The sequence below is a fragment of the Tiliqua scincoides genome, chromosome 8, assembly GCF_035046505.1.
Source record: "Tiliqua scincoides isolate rTilSci1 chromosome 8, rTilSci1.hap2, whole genome shotgun sequence".
Taxonomy (NCBI): Eukaryota; Metazoa; Chordata; class Lepidosauria; order Squamata; family Scincidae; genus Tiliqua; species Tiliqua scincoides.
Window position 1 is genome coordinate 19,824,033 of NC_089828.1, and position 14,401 is coordinate 19,838,433.

The 14,401-nt window shown below is 42.7% G+C and overlaps 1 protein-coding gene across 1 annotated transcript; it reads right to left on the reverse strand.

The window, feature by feature from the left end:
- Positions 1 to 5,257: 5,257 nt before the first annotated feature.
- On the reverse strand, positions 5,258 to 12,903 carry CHRNA3 (cholinergic receptor nicotinic alpha 3 subunit). Its single transcript, XM_066636036.1, has 5 exons — positions 12,769 to 12,903; positions 11,945 to 11,989; positions 9,237 to 9,346; positions 6,993 to 8,007; positions 5,258 to 5,386 (listed from the first exon to the last, which is right to left on the reverse strand). Exons 2-5 carry the CDS (start codon positions 11,969 to 11,971, stop codon positions 5,258 to 5,260), a joined length of 1,281 nt encoding a protein of 426 aa, XP_066492133.1. The 5' UTR covers positions 11,972 to 11,989; positions 12,769 to 12,903.
- Positions 12,904 to 14,401: the final 1,498 nt, after the last annotated feature.

The following is a 14,401-nucleotide window of genomic DNA, read 5'->3' on the forward strand; positions in this document are numbered from 1 at the left end:
TACACGCATGGGGTGTGGGCAGAGTTCTCCCGGTCTTCTAGGAGTATTAATCTTAAGTAGTGAAATTATCTGACACGAATTGACATGCAAATATGAAATCTTTAGGGGCTGGGTTGGGATTTTAGCATTTATGTTTAAGCATTGATATCTTATGATATATGCACTATGTTCTTATATCTTAATAATACATTGCTTTTTCTAATAGTAAGTTGCGAACCAACCATGTGCCATCACTGCTGTCTTGATGGGCCCCAAACTATCTGCAGAATGTGTAAAGACAATGCAGGGAGTAAAAGCCAGTTCAAATGTAATAATGTGACATTTTATGTAGAACACTTCAAGTATTCAAACATTTTAACTCAATCCTTCATGCATTTTAGCTCAATAATCCCTTATAACAGCCTTTTAAGACTGGTTAGTGTTATTCCCATATTGCAGATGGAAGGCTTAGAGCAGTTGGTGTAAAACCAACTAGTGAGTTTGTAGTTGGTTTGAAATCAGGGTTGCCTGTTTTACAGCTCATACTCTTAACCAACTGCTATACTAGGTCATGGTGTGGCACTTCCAACAAGTTCCACCACATCCTTCTGGTTGTGCTGTTGTTGGCCCTGAGCTACTTATTTGTGACGTCTCCCTCTTTATGTCATAGTTAGCTTCCACTGGAGACTGTTCCAGCTGTCCACTTCCTGGGGGCATGTAGCAGTATTGCTCTACCCAGCGATGCAGGAACTTCATAGGGTGAGACTTTATCTGGCAGCAACTTTCAGGTATGAAATTGGGTGATGGGTTGCTTGCCTCTTGCATATCCGAGCATTACTTCTGCTTCCATACAAGCAAAAAATAGAATGAGGCATATGAATCCCAGATCTCACAAATTCTAAAATTGTTTCAGTGTAGGGCCCCCATTATCTTAAATCCAACAAGGTCTGTGCAAGGCACAGGTATAATTAGGCCTATATGTAAACCGAGCTGCCTAAGACACTACTTAAGTCCACTCAAGTAATCTGTATATGGTGGGTCTGGACTTGTTTGGGGAAGGAAAATGTGAACGGACAGCTCATGACCATAGCAATGTAGCAGCAGTTTTTGTCACAAATTCATAATGACAGAAGTTGTTGCTGACTTGATCCGGTTTAGATATGAACACAGTCTTAAACCTCATTCCTTGCACTCCCTTTAACCCCTGAACTCTGACATGGAGCTATGACATTGCAATTATGATGTGTTAAACTACAGCATATCTGAACCTGGAGCTTCGTTTAACTGTGGGTTACAACCACCATTAAACCAGGATATGAAGTTGCATTGTAGTTTTACTACCAAGGTTAATGGTGGCTTGTGAATCACAGTTGGATGACAGCTATGAATTTAGATGAGCTGCAGAACTGATTTAACAAGACTTTTCTTGGCATGTGAGCAGAGGAGGTGGTGGGGAAGGGAAAGCATGCAGTTTGGGAGCTTTAAAGACCCAGTTCACAACTGAACTTAACTAGCAAAGATTTTTTTAAATCTGAACTGGCCCACAAGCTGTGATCTGCTGCGCCACGCACTCTTCCATTTGCATGCTCATGTGGAGAAAAAAATGAATATTTGAACAGGCCTTAATTAGCATGCTAGCTGAAATCAAATCTTGGGATAAAAAGTTCTCTCTGGCTATGTGCATGGCTGTTAAAGCAAAAGAATGCATATGACTAAAACTATTTAAATGCACTTTAGAGATATTGAACAAGTTGGAGAATTCCTATGTCAGCAGTATGCTTATTCAATAATGTGCATATGCAGTTGGTATAAGATTGCATCTTGGATTTGTTTATCTTGTGAGCAGAAGAGAAATTTCAAAGTATCTGGAAAACTCCAGTTTTAATTAGTTTTTAAAAATGATTTTAAAGTTTTCCAATTCTATTAATGCACTTTGGGGTTGAATTTGTATTAATGATAATAAATAAAATCTTGCATATGAGAGTTGTCTTTTATTAGTAAAATCTGAAGAAAATTTTTGTCTTTCCATCTGTAGTGAGAATTTTCAGTTCAAGGTGCCAATTTTAAGTGTATGTACCTGGTGTTGGGCAACTGTAACAGAGCAGGATTGTGTTGGTGTATCAACAACTCCACTGCTCAGTAGTCTCCCTGCTAAGTTGATGGAGGTGGATTTTAGAACTGAGCCCCCCTTGGATGATAGTCCTGTGGCTATCTTAGGGGGTGGCTCAGGATATCATGGCTGCCATGACAACCATGGGGCTGATCCAGCATCTTATCAGCCTGACCAATGTTCTACATATGGACACTAAGGGTGGTTCCATTCCTGCCTGGAAGGTGGTGTTGGAGGAATGTTACTATGCCCCATCACAATTACACTATGATGTTCCCCATACTGTTTAACAGCAACATGAAACTACTGGGTGAGGTCACTGGGGGTGTTGGAAGAGTGTCAACATGTTAATAATACCCCACTCTGTTTCTCCTTTTCGTCAGATTTGGGTAAACCTGTGGAAGTCCTTAAATCGCTGGCATTAATAATGGACTGTATGAGGACTAATATGTGTCTTACAAAAGCTGTTAGTAGGTGGGTGCCCTCTCTGAAGGACCAACTTTGTAGTTTGTAGGTGCTTCTTCCCTACAAGAAAGGGTGTGGGTGTGTGTGTGTGGGGGGGGGGGTAATGTCATTCCTCAGGATGACAGTCTGTAACTAAATGCCCTGAAAAGAATCCTTAGCTCAGTGAATTTAGCTCACTTGCAATAATCTTCAGGTCATGTGCTCCCTGGCAAAATTAAGACCCTTTTTCAAAAAACTGCTTTTAAGCACTGTACAAGCGTCACTGATAACTTGGCTCAAAAACTTAAATCACTGATGAAAAGATTTGCTCCTAAATATAACATTAATGAGCTTGCTGTTATACTGATGCAGCTTAGACAACTAATGTTGGGGATGAGAGCTGTGGTTCAGGAGCAAATTAAGGAATAAATGATACTGGTACTGATAATTTTTATAAATGCATCAGTGATAAAAGATATTTGAGCCTCAGCCAGAACGGTTTTAGATACAGGAACATTTGGACCAAGAGAAATTTGGGTCAAGAGAAAACTAGGCACTTACACAGTACTGTGCTGGGCAAAAACGTTTCCTTAGGATTTGAGATGTGTAATGAGGTGAATGAAATTTATGCAAGGAGGGGTGTTTGCAAAAGGGAGGGGGGAACAATGGTATTCTAGAGAAGTTGCAGGAAAGACAAGAGTCTTATAGCACCTTAAAGTTCAATTTATTTCAGCATAAGATTTTATGGACTCTAGTCCTCTTCTCATGAAACTACATCTGATAAAGTGGATTGAAGATGTTAAGAAAGCTTATGTGGAAGCAAATTGATTAGTCTTTGAGATATTACAATACTCTTCTTTTTAGTACAGGTGGAACCTTGGTATCCACTGATTTGACTCACCACTGATACCAAGGTCCACCTTTCAATGCCTTGTAACAAGGGGAAAAAGCATCAAAATCCCATTTCCTACCTTCACGCTATTAAATAATTATAATTTCATTTCATTCACCCCATCTAGTGCCTGAATGTGGTCTAGTGCCTGAATGCATTCTGGGGTGACAATGGAGGAGCAAGAAATCTGGAAGTGGGTCTTAAGAGCTATTTTTCCACTGATTTGGTATCCACAAATTTTTTATCCACTGGGAGTTCCGGAAAGGAACCCCAGTGGATAACTAGGCATGACCTGTTCTTCTAGGGCAGGGGTCTCCAAAGTTTTTGGCAGGAGGGCCACATCATCTCTCTGACACTGTGTCGGGGGCCGGGGGAAAAAAGAATTAATTTACATTCAAAATTTGAATACATTTACATAGATTTACATAAATGAATATTAAAGATGAACTTATATGATTGAATAAAGGTCTTGCAATAGCTCAAGGCCTATAAAAGGCCTTGCACAAAGCAAGGCTGGCCTTTCCTTTGCTGCTCCTACTGCATCACATACTTGAAACAACAAGCAGTGGAGGGAGCCCTCATCCCACAGCTCACGCGAGAGGTCAAGCAGTTCACCCTCACACTGAGAGCAGTTGCGTCAGGCCAGTGTGGGCTCCAACAAATCTCAGGAGGGCCAGAGGCTTATTGGAGACTGGGGTCTCCCCAAGGGCCACATTGAGAGGCCTCAAGGGCCACAAGTGGCCCCAGGGCCAGGTTTTGGGCACCCCTGCTCTAGTGGAATGTGTGCCCCATGTACAGGATCTTGTGAACCAACAAGGTAAAGCTGAGCATTCAAGCTCAAAGGTATCAGGATTTGTTGTTGTTTAGGTTTGAGTATTCTGTATTGTATTATGATTATTCAGGTGTTACAAGGAGGCATTTTTGGTTGCAAAGAGCATTGTGTCTTTTGACCACTCTCTTTCAGAAGTAGAATCTGGCTAATTAATATCCTTGTGGTAGTAGTAGCATTACAGAAGCTAAATAATCTTTGGCTACTTCTGGGTCCAGGCTAGCATTGGTGTATTCGTACTACCGTAATTTGCAAAATTTCCTTAGGATCTGAGATGAGTTAATCCTATCTGTCTTCAAAAGTCAGAATATTTCTATGTATTGTTAAACAATTGAACCAGAAGTTGAATCCAATGAATCTCTAACAGGTGTCATAGACTACATGGCCTTAAGTTATAGCTCATTTCTGTACATTTTTACATGCAAGTCTCACTATGTACAGAGAAAATAATGCATTTTTAAATGTCACCATAGTTTAAAAACCTCTGTCTTGTCATTTCTTGTGTTTCTTCTAAATTAGGGGCCTCATTTTTTAACCTTCATTAAGAAAGTGATTGTTTTACATGCCCTTTGTGTACTTTAGTTGTTTTGAGGTGGGATGGCCAGAACTACATGAAGCTGTAAATGCGAATGTAAACCATATGATTGATTATTCATCATGTTAACACTACGTTTAAGATAACAAAATTATAGTGACTGACACTGTGCTAATGGAGCATCTTAAATTGTCTTGGAACAATGAAACAAACTTGCCAGTAGATAATTTTTTTTTTATTTCCTTCTGTGTTTTTAGGGTATGTAACAATAAACAGTTGACAAAGTAATGCTGATTTAATGTTTTAATTCCCTTCTAGAAGAAAATGAGCAGAAAAGTCTATTGTCTCATAGGGATTATGTCCAAATATCCTCATTTCACTACTCAAAGACACAGAAATGAGTACTTTAAGAAAAAGCAGGTAAACATTGGACAGGAGACAAGAAATTCCTTATTAAGTGGTAGTTGTCTAGATTTCATCTCTGATCATCAAAGGTTGCAAAAACAGTCCTGCCGTTCCCAAAATGCATACAAGGATAAACACCCATAGAAAAATGCGGTCAATTACCATGGCAACGTATTTCCAATCATCTTGAGTCTGGAAAATACAAGCAGACAAATTGTATGAAGGCAAATATAACTGAATTTAGTATGCTTGGAGAGCAGGCAAGAAACTTTAAAGCCATTTATCTTGAATATGGCATTAAGTGACTTGCTATTAGAAAATCAACCTTGTGATGGGGGCTTCAGGGATGATGGGCTGATAATGTGAAAAAACTATCCCATCTATTAAGCTAGTAAGGGACTGGGTTTGAAGAACGGCATTCGTCATCCTTCCCACTCCCCTGCCCCCAGTGTTGGATAGCCTATACCAGAACTAAAGAGGCCGCAGATGAGGTGATACTTGTTTTGTTTTGAAGGGGAAACAGGAGGAGGGAGTTCAATAGCAACATAAAACAGGGCAGTCTCAGCCCTGATGAGTTCCTCAACTTAGTTTCTCTCCCTTTTGGCTTGCATCCCTGTAGATGTCCTATTCCCCTGTTGGGGTGGGGGCCTGAGCTGGTATCTGAGTACCCAGTTACCACCTTCTGCATGCACAGGGCGGGTTCTCATTGGTGTGTCTAGCCAAGTCAGGAGGCAGGCGTTGCTTAACAGTTTTGCCCTGAACCCTGAAGGCATTGGCCAGGTTACACACCAGCCACCTTGAAGAGCTGCAGGTGGGATGGGCCCTTGGGGGGGAATCTTGCTGCTTCCCTTTCCCCTGTAGAAGGGTCTCTTTTCTATCTGAGGCCTGGCATCCTCTCGGCTTTCCCTTCTGGTCTCCTGTATCTGTCTTCCACCTCTAACTCTTTCACCTTGCCTTTCTTTCCTCTGTTCTGTCTCCATCTTTTCTCCCACCTTCTTCCCGGTCTCTGACTTTGCCCTTTTCACGTCCTTTTCATCACTCAAATCTCTCTCCCCATCCACCTCTGTCCTCGTTGCCCCCTTTTTAAGAACTGGCACCAGCTACGCAGCCTTTCATTGGCCAAAGTGCTTGCAGATGGATCCTCACTGGCTTCTTCATACATGCTTCTCCCCTCGTATCAGCCAGTGCTTGACAGTGGCATCATCGCCAAGCACCGCAGCAGGCAGCTTTAGTAATGGTCACACTGCTGCTGCTTTGAAGAGTAGAGTAGCTGCCACTTTTGAAAAGGAATGGAATTAGGGTCTGCCCATTCATGAGACTGACTGAGGCAGTCATCTGAAGTAGCAGATTGGAGGACGTTTCTTCCCTGCCACTCATCCTATGCTCTGACTTTCTGCTTCCTGGACTTGAAAATGAAGAGACAAATGGAGTGAAAGAGGAAATGTGGGAGGAGAGGTGAGTTAGGGTGACTCCTCTACTGAAGAAGGTGGTGTTGATCAGTACTAGCAGAACCTGGCCCCCTGAAAGGATGTAGATGGACCTGATGCCTTTCTTATCTCCCTGTCCTGTGCATCTGCTCTTCCTCCTTCGCTACTTTGGTTCTGTACCACAATGACAAATGTTAAAACTATGGTGCATGAACAGTGCACATGGAGTGACCCTGTTTACATGTAAGCCCCATCTGCTGTTTGAAGTGGCACAGTCCAGTTGCAGGACTGTAATCTCCATCAGCTCTGGGCCTCTCACAGTTTCACAGTGTGGTATACATAAAGTTTGAATAACTTAAACATGCCCATACCTCTTTGGCTTCATTCTGCAGCCTCATGTGTTCTGCAATGTATTTAACACTGTCAATTGCGTCTCTCATTTCTGCCGATAACATTGAAGGTGGGAGCAGAGCATCCAGGGATTCTGAGCTGGAACTCTGGGTCAGGTTGCTGTTCAGTTTGACGTATTTGATTCCTTGGTGCTGGCAGCAACTGCATGCCACATCCTGGCAGGCAAAGCTATCTTTGAGGCACTGGGTTTCCAAGGTGCTGCAGCTGCTCAACTGGGAAAGCTCCGTATTGGAAAAAGCCTTTGGCTTCTGGCTATCACCATCATCTTCTTCAGCAGGCCTTGTCATGAACATAATCCTGGGGAGGAAGTTTAGGAAAATGGTCTTCACCCACTTGGGCATTGTGTGCGTCCTGGAAGTTCTATAATGCACATTCAGGACAAAGACTGTGATGACAATGGAAAGAGTTACAAATATCATGGTGAAGAGAAGGTATTCCCCAATCAGCGGGATCACCAGCGAGGTGGAGGGGATGGTCTCCGTTATCACAAGGAGGAAAACAGTTAAGGATAACAGGACTGAGATACACAGTGTTATTTTCTCCCCACAGTCTGAGGGCAGGTAGAACACCAACACAGTTAAAAAAGAGATCAGGAGGCACGGAATAATCATGTTGATGGTATAAAACAAGGGGAGGCGCTTGATATAAAGTGAATAGGTGATGTCTGGATAAACCGCTTCACAGCAGTTGTACTTAATGTCATGTTTATAACCTGGTGCCTTAATAATGCTCCATTCTCCACTTTCCCAGTAGTCCTTGAGGTTCATAGTGGAGCCGACTAGAACAAGGTCGATTTCATCTTTCTCATAGCTCCAGGAGCCAAACTTCATGGTGCAATTCTGGTAGTCAAATGGGAAGTAGGTGACATCTATCTTACATGAACTCTTAAATATAGCCGGTGGCATCCAGGTGACATTCCCAGTATAATTTAGCAATGCCTTGGTTTTGTCATCCACCTGGAAATCCCCAACAGCACTGTCAAGACAAACACAATCAATCACACAACTCAGCTAGACAAGTTCTTTGTGTATAGTCAGTTTGCAGGGTACTAAAGGTGGCCTGCCTCACAAGGTGGTGGTGAAGATTACCAAAAAGAGGTGCAGTGTTACTTGTGTCATTGTCAAGTTCAGCAATGTAATTGGATAATTACTCATAGTAACTATACCCTTCATGAAGCCTGATTTGGATCACAGCAAGAAGGTAAGACACATTTAACTCATAAACCACTAAACAATGGCTCCCAACCTTTAGGAGCCTGCTGACCATTGAGGCAAAAATTGGAATTATTGTGAACCCCCAACCCCCCTGCCCGCACACACACACATACACCACACAAAATTTGATTTGATAGTGCATAGGGAAGCACTTGGCAAGACATTGGAAGTTCCAGTGGTGGCTATGGGCAGTCTGTTCTCCGCCTTCTCTGGTGGTCTTTGACCTCTTGCTGTGCGAGCTGTGTGCAGTCCCCCACAGACCACCAGAAAGCACAGAGAATGGACACCCCACAGCTGCAGCCATCACTTGAGTGGTCCTTAGGGGAGGGCTCGCTTGGCAAGATGCCAGAATTAATAAAAGGCAATCATTTTTTTTCTGAGACCTCGTGGATCACTTTTCAGGGTTTCACAGACCACCTGTGCTCCATGGACCACACAGGTTGGGAACTATTGCTCTAAAAAAAATCTCCACTTAGGGGCTCATAGCAGCTGCGGGAAGGACTTCTACTTGATGCAAAATGCCCAAATTCTCAAATGTGTTGAAATATAAAGTGTTCTAAGCAGGGCCTCTGAGAAGAATTTTGTCAGGGGGTACAAAGTTTCTTTTGGGCTCCTTTGGAAAGGGGAAGTGGTGAAACAGCTGGGAGGATGGTGATGGGTGAGCAGAATGGGGGCAGGAAGGGGCAAAAGAGGGTGGGGGAGGTGGAAACAGCTGGAAAAGTCTTTGAAGCTCAGGTCTACCCACCCATGTGGCATGGGTGCCATGTGGCACCCAAGTAGTGTCCCAAGTATCCCCAGTCATGGTAGTGTCCCCAACATCCTGTGCGGGCAACAAGTCTGAGTGGATGGGAAAATATCAGATCCTAGGACATTTCTGGGCTCCCTCATTTGGCTCCTGGGTTGCCCTTTTGACCTGGGCCTGGGTACAAATTACCCCCTTTACCCCCCTCTCCTAGGCCCTGGTTCTAAGAGTAGATACTAAAACCTTACTTGTTGTATAACACAATATCTGGCTTCCAGATCTTATGAGACGGCACACGAATAAACTGGACACCTCCATAGTTGTCTGGATTCCACTTGAGCTTGTAATCATTCCAGACCTAATCACAGGGGCAGGAGAAAAAGTCAAATAGAATTACAATCCCCACAGAAACTGCCTATTGAATAGGCTTAATATAGCCACTTCCCCACTTACAAGTTTTTAGTATGCATTGAATATTTTCATCTGCTAACTGTGCCTTTTAGGCTTTCAAAATGTTGTGCTATACTGGAATTTAGTCTCACTCTGGGCTGGGGCCAGCTCACCCATGAGGCTTACTGAGGTGTTTGCCTTGGGCAGAGGTCTCTAAACTTTTTGGTTGAAGGGCCGCATCAAACATCTGGCAGTGTCGAGGACCGGGGGGGAAAAATTAAATACAAAATTAAAATAAATACAGTGGAGATGGAACTTAGATGAAAGAAAAAATGGGCTCAGATGTCCAGGGTTTCTCCCAACACTAACACAGCCCAAAGCACACACTTAAACAGACCCCCATTCCTGCACTCTACAAGCACAACTCCAGTTGTTTGGTCAGCTGAACCAGAGGTGATCAGAGGTTGGCTGCGGGCCAGACAGAGGCTTGCTGCGGGCTGCATCTGGCCCCTGGGCCAGGGTTTGGAGACCCCTGGCCTTGGATGACAGATTGGTGGGGCTGGTCATTTAATGTTGGAAGCCATTGAAAGGCATATAGACATGTTCAGAATGCAGTAAGGCAAAGTAGTGAAGATGAGATGTAGTCAGTCAAAGAGTAGGAGATGGAGAAAGAGGCAGGTTACATGTTTTTCTCTACATAGAAAAGTAGAGGGGGATATAATGAGATAACCAGACAGTTTACTCAAATGGGACCCTGTAAGTAGTTATCTGATATCACATCTGCCTTGACCCTAACTCCATCCTGTAATATCAGAGCATTACAAAACATGAGGGCTATGTAGTTAAGATTGCCTTTGATTTTTCTATTTTTATTTTTAGAGGGCAACGTAATGACAAGAACTTGGAGATCCTTAAGTCCTCCATGCCGTGTCAGTGATATTTCTTCAAGTTTCCTGCTCTGTTACAGCTAATCTAATGCAAACCATTCAGATAACCACTAGGTGTCATACATGCACAAAGCTGCAGCTGCCCAGACTCTGCAGTCTTTCCGTCTTGCTTAGCCGTTCTTGGTTCCTCCAGTTTAAGCTGCAATCTTTGGACCTTCTTTTCTCAAAATGAAATTTTAAATTTTAAAATGTATATTAAAAATGTTTTAAGGTACTATTTGCTCTTTCTGGCTGAAAGTGCTTTTGTATTTGTTTGTGCAACCTACAATAGTTTCCATTCAGTCTTTGGAACAGCAAGAAATCCTTTCTGTAGCAAAACATTTGCTGCTTTTCTTCTCTTCCTCTGCCTCTTTGAAGATGTCCATGTTCCAAAAGGAATGAGAGTTCTTTTAAGGACTCTGAAGGTGGGCACAGTTTTTCCAATCAGTGTAAAATTGTAATGGGGAAAGCTGTAAGTGTGGAACTTCTCCCTTTCCTGGGAAGAGTCCCAGTTTCTTCTGGAACAGGGTCACTCCACCCTGAGCATCCTTCCAGAGTTTACTTGCATAGGCAGAATAATTTTCAGATCAGGTGCATATTTTTTTCAGTGGAAGCACTTCTTATGTTCAGCTGCTAAACAAGAAGTGACCAGACACTGAGGAAAGGGTTACTCAATAATAGACATGCATGTATGAATCTGCTCTTTTGAAGACATTTGAAGTGGAACATGTGGATTTCACTTCAGCAACTAAAATACGAGCAAGCTTACACTATAACATTGAAAGTGTTGGAATCATGGCTGAGCTTGGAGCTCTTAAACTGTGACAGATCTGCAAATGTTAATTTCACATATTGAATGCTTTGCTATTGCGTATTTCTGTGGGCCTTTACCAAATTATTCAGGTGGCTAAATAGAAAAACAAATTCTGACTGTACAGTCCAGTTTCCTTTTAGATGTTTGTAGTCAGTCAAAATGTCTTACCAATGCATAGGGCATAGTCCAGTATTCTCAAGTCTGAGTTCAATTGGAGACTTAAGCCCATGTTTAACTCCTTGGGACTGACATATATAGAACTTAAAGTGCTTTGGACTACATTGTGCCAAAGATTCTGAATGGCTTCTATAGGCAAAACATTTGCTTGTTTCGGAACAAGTGTAAATTTCCATACTCCTAAATCTTATCAGTTTGCTTAGATTGGAATTACAATAGCATTTCTCCATTCTGCTAGGTCTGGCTTCTCAGTGGGACTGGCCCATCCATTAGATTCTTTGGCAGTGGCAATGATGGTTAGATTGGCTGAGGGTGCCCACCTCTGTCCACGATCCCCCTGACTCCTCCTCTTCCCTGATTCAAAAAGGAAATGTAGATGAGAGGAGGTGATAGGCTTGTGTTTTGGTGGTAAAACCTTTTTGAACCCAGGGAGTGGGAGAAGGAGCAGTGGAGGTGGCAGCAGCTAGTGCATTGTTGGGTAAAGGATGGGTGTTTGGTATGTCATCTCAGGAGCCAGAAGATCTTGGACAGACCCTAAGAATCTGAAGTGGTTTTTCAGGCATGTGCTGCTTATGTTTTACTTCCTTATCTATGTAAAACCTTTGGAATCGTTAATAGCATTTTAACCTTCTAATGATTCTCTACTTACATGTCTCAGCCATAAATTGGTCTCCATAATCTGGTTCACTTCATCCTGAATGAGGAAAAACCATAGAAGTGTTGGAAGTCCTTTACTGTATACAAAAGGTATAGAGCCCTTTTTTCCTTTTGGTTGCCAAGTGACCAGAAGAAAGTTGCCTTGGCTTTTCCACCAATGGAACTGATGGGACCTGTGACCCAGAGGTCTTTTTCCCAAACCCTATTCAAGTGCCAAAACTTTTTTTATAAAAGGTCCTACCACCCTTTATGGGAAGGGGCCATAAGTCGACGTTACAGCATGTACTTTGCACATTCAGGTACCCTAGGATCTCTAGTAGCAAGCCTGAGAAAACCCTTAGCATGTGAACCTCAGTGTGTAGTTAGTCTGTGGAACTCCTTGCCACAGGATGTGGTGATGGCATCTTGTCTAGATGCCTTTAAAAGGGGATTGGACAAATTTCTGGAGGAAAAGTCTATCATGGGTTACAAGCCATGAGGTGTATGTGCAACCTCCTGATTTTAGAAGTGGGTCACCTCAGAATGCCAGACTCAAGGGAGGGCACCAAGATGCAGATCTCTTGTGTGCTCCCTGAGGCATTTCTGGGCTACTGTGGGATAGAGGAAGCTGGACTAGATGGGCCTATGGCCTGATCCAGCGGGGCTGTTATTATGTTCTGTTCTGAGAGCTGCTGTCAGAGTGGGCTATTCTGGGCAAGATGGACCATTGATCTGACTCAGAAGATAGCAACTTCCTTTACTTTATATTACACATATATAGTCATCCTACACAATGAGTATTCATATAATCATGAGTAAACAAAGACATCAACTTACCACCTTCACTAACTGCGACAGGGACACCTCAAACCAAATGATGACTGGGTCTGACACATTCTCCACAGGCCTGATGATGTTGTTGTAATTTGCGAACAATTCTGTGTACAACTGGTGCTCAGCTTCAGAACAACAGCAGCCTAAAGGAGGGCAAAGGAGAAAAACAACCACCTCCCAAAATCTTGGCTTGAGAGTCTCAAGCCATCTAGGAAGCTTCATGTTGACAGCTATCATTTTCAATGAAAATTAAATTGCAAGCTATTATCCAGCTGCCCCTTAACTAGTGTGTTTATTTTCTTCCACAGACACACTAGACAGGCATCAAACGGAAGCAAAGAAAGTGGTCTGGAGTTCATCATTCAGATGGATATGGACTCAATTTAATTTCCTAATGCTCATGCAGCCACTGCAGAAGGGCCCAGCTTTTGTCTAAGCAGGAGATGCAATTTATGTTTCAGTTATACAATTAGAGCGAGGCGGAACTGACAAGAGGAATGATGGGGCTTGGTTTGTGTGTTGCTTTTTCTTTCTTGCCAGGTTAAAACACAGAAAGCAATGCTGGGGTGGGGGGTGAGAATCTTTAACCAACATTAACAATACCCACTGAAAGCAGAATGCAAAATACACTTGTCTGCATTGCAGTGTCTTTCAATTAGCTTTTTAGGGTGTATGATACTTTAAAAAGTGTCATACATTACTTAGTCCATTTTTGCCCAAGTATAAATGTGGGCATGGTACTTGTTCCTCTCCAAAGTGGGGACTGTTCAGCAAAATACGTATTTTTAGCACTGCTGAATTTGTGGTGAAAATCCTCCACCGTGCAAAACTCGTACATATTCATAATTTGGATGTGGTGGGTTCCATACAAGAAAAGGGAAGCTTGAGATTAAATCATAGAGGACAAGTAAATACACAAAATATGTTTTTGGGAGGAAAAAAGTGGCAAAGCATCTACTTAGGTGAAACCCATAGAAAAGCTGTGTGACCATATCTATACTTGTTCTGCTTTAAGAAGAAATAGTATATACTGAGAGTTCCCTACTAAGACAATAGAGAAGGTCTCTGGTCAATGCTGATATATTTTTAAATTTATGAGATTGTCGTGATGGAACTAAGTGGTTGTGTTGGATCCAGAGAAACCTGTGCATTTATGCACAATGCATCCACTTATGCCACTGGGGTGTGGCCGACTTTGCTGCCTCCCAACAGCCCCTTGTATTGCATGGCACACTATTCCAAAGGACCACCAGCATTTGGGGGGGGGGGCTACTACCAGGGTGTGGGCTACAAGCTCCTCATGCAGCATTAGAAGCAATGCTGTGCTTTTCCTGCTCCATATAAGATGAACTCTCAGTTTGCAATAGTCACACCAAGAAGTTGTGGATTGTGTTTTATGATGATACCCTTTTTAAAATTTATGAGCGCTTTGGTGCGTGTAACAGCCAACTCGTAATATCGATGGGGACAGAAGCAACCCCTTCCCCTTCAGATAAACTCCCCAAATTCAAAACCAAGGACATACGCTCAAGAATATTTGATGGTGGACTGAAAGCTATTGAAGAGGTTAGATGACGGGTTGTGCAATGGTGTGCTCTATGTTTAAGCGCTTGCTATGTGGAAGAGGACAGTCACT

What these genes read in the sequence shown, in the direction of transcription:
- CHRNA3 (XM_066636036.1), bottom strand. Translation starts at nt 11,971, where the DNA reads ATGGAGACCAATTTATGGCTGAGACAT. An exon ending in CCAATTTATGGCTGAGACAT is followed by an intron (nt 9,347 to 11,944) that starts GTAAGTAGAGAA and finishes CCCTGTGATTAG; the next exon opens with GTCTGGAATGATTACAAGCT. An exon ending in GATATTGTGTTATACAACAA is followed by an intron (nt 8,008 to 9,236) that starts GTAAGGTTTTAG and finishes TTGTCTTGACAG; the next exon opens with TGCTGTTGGGGATTTCCAGG.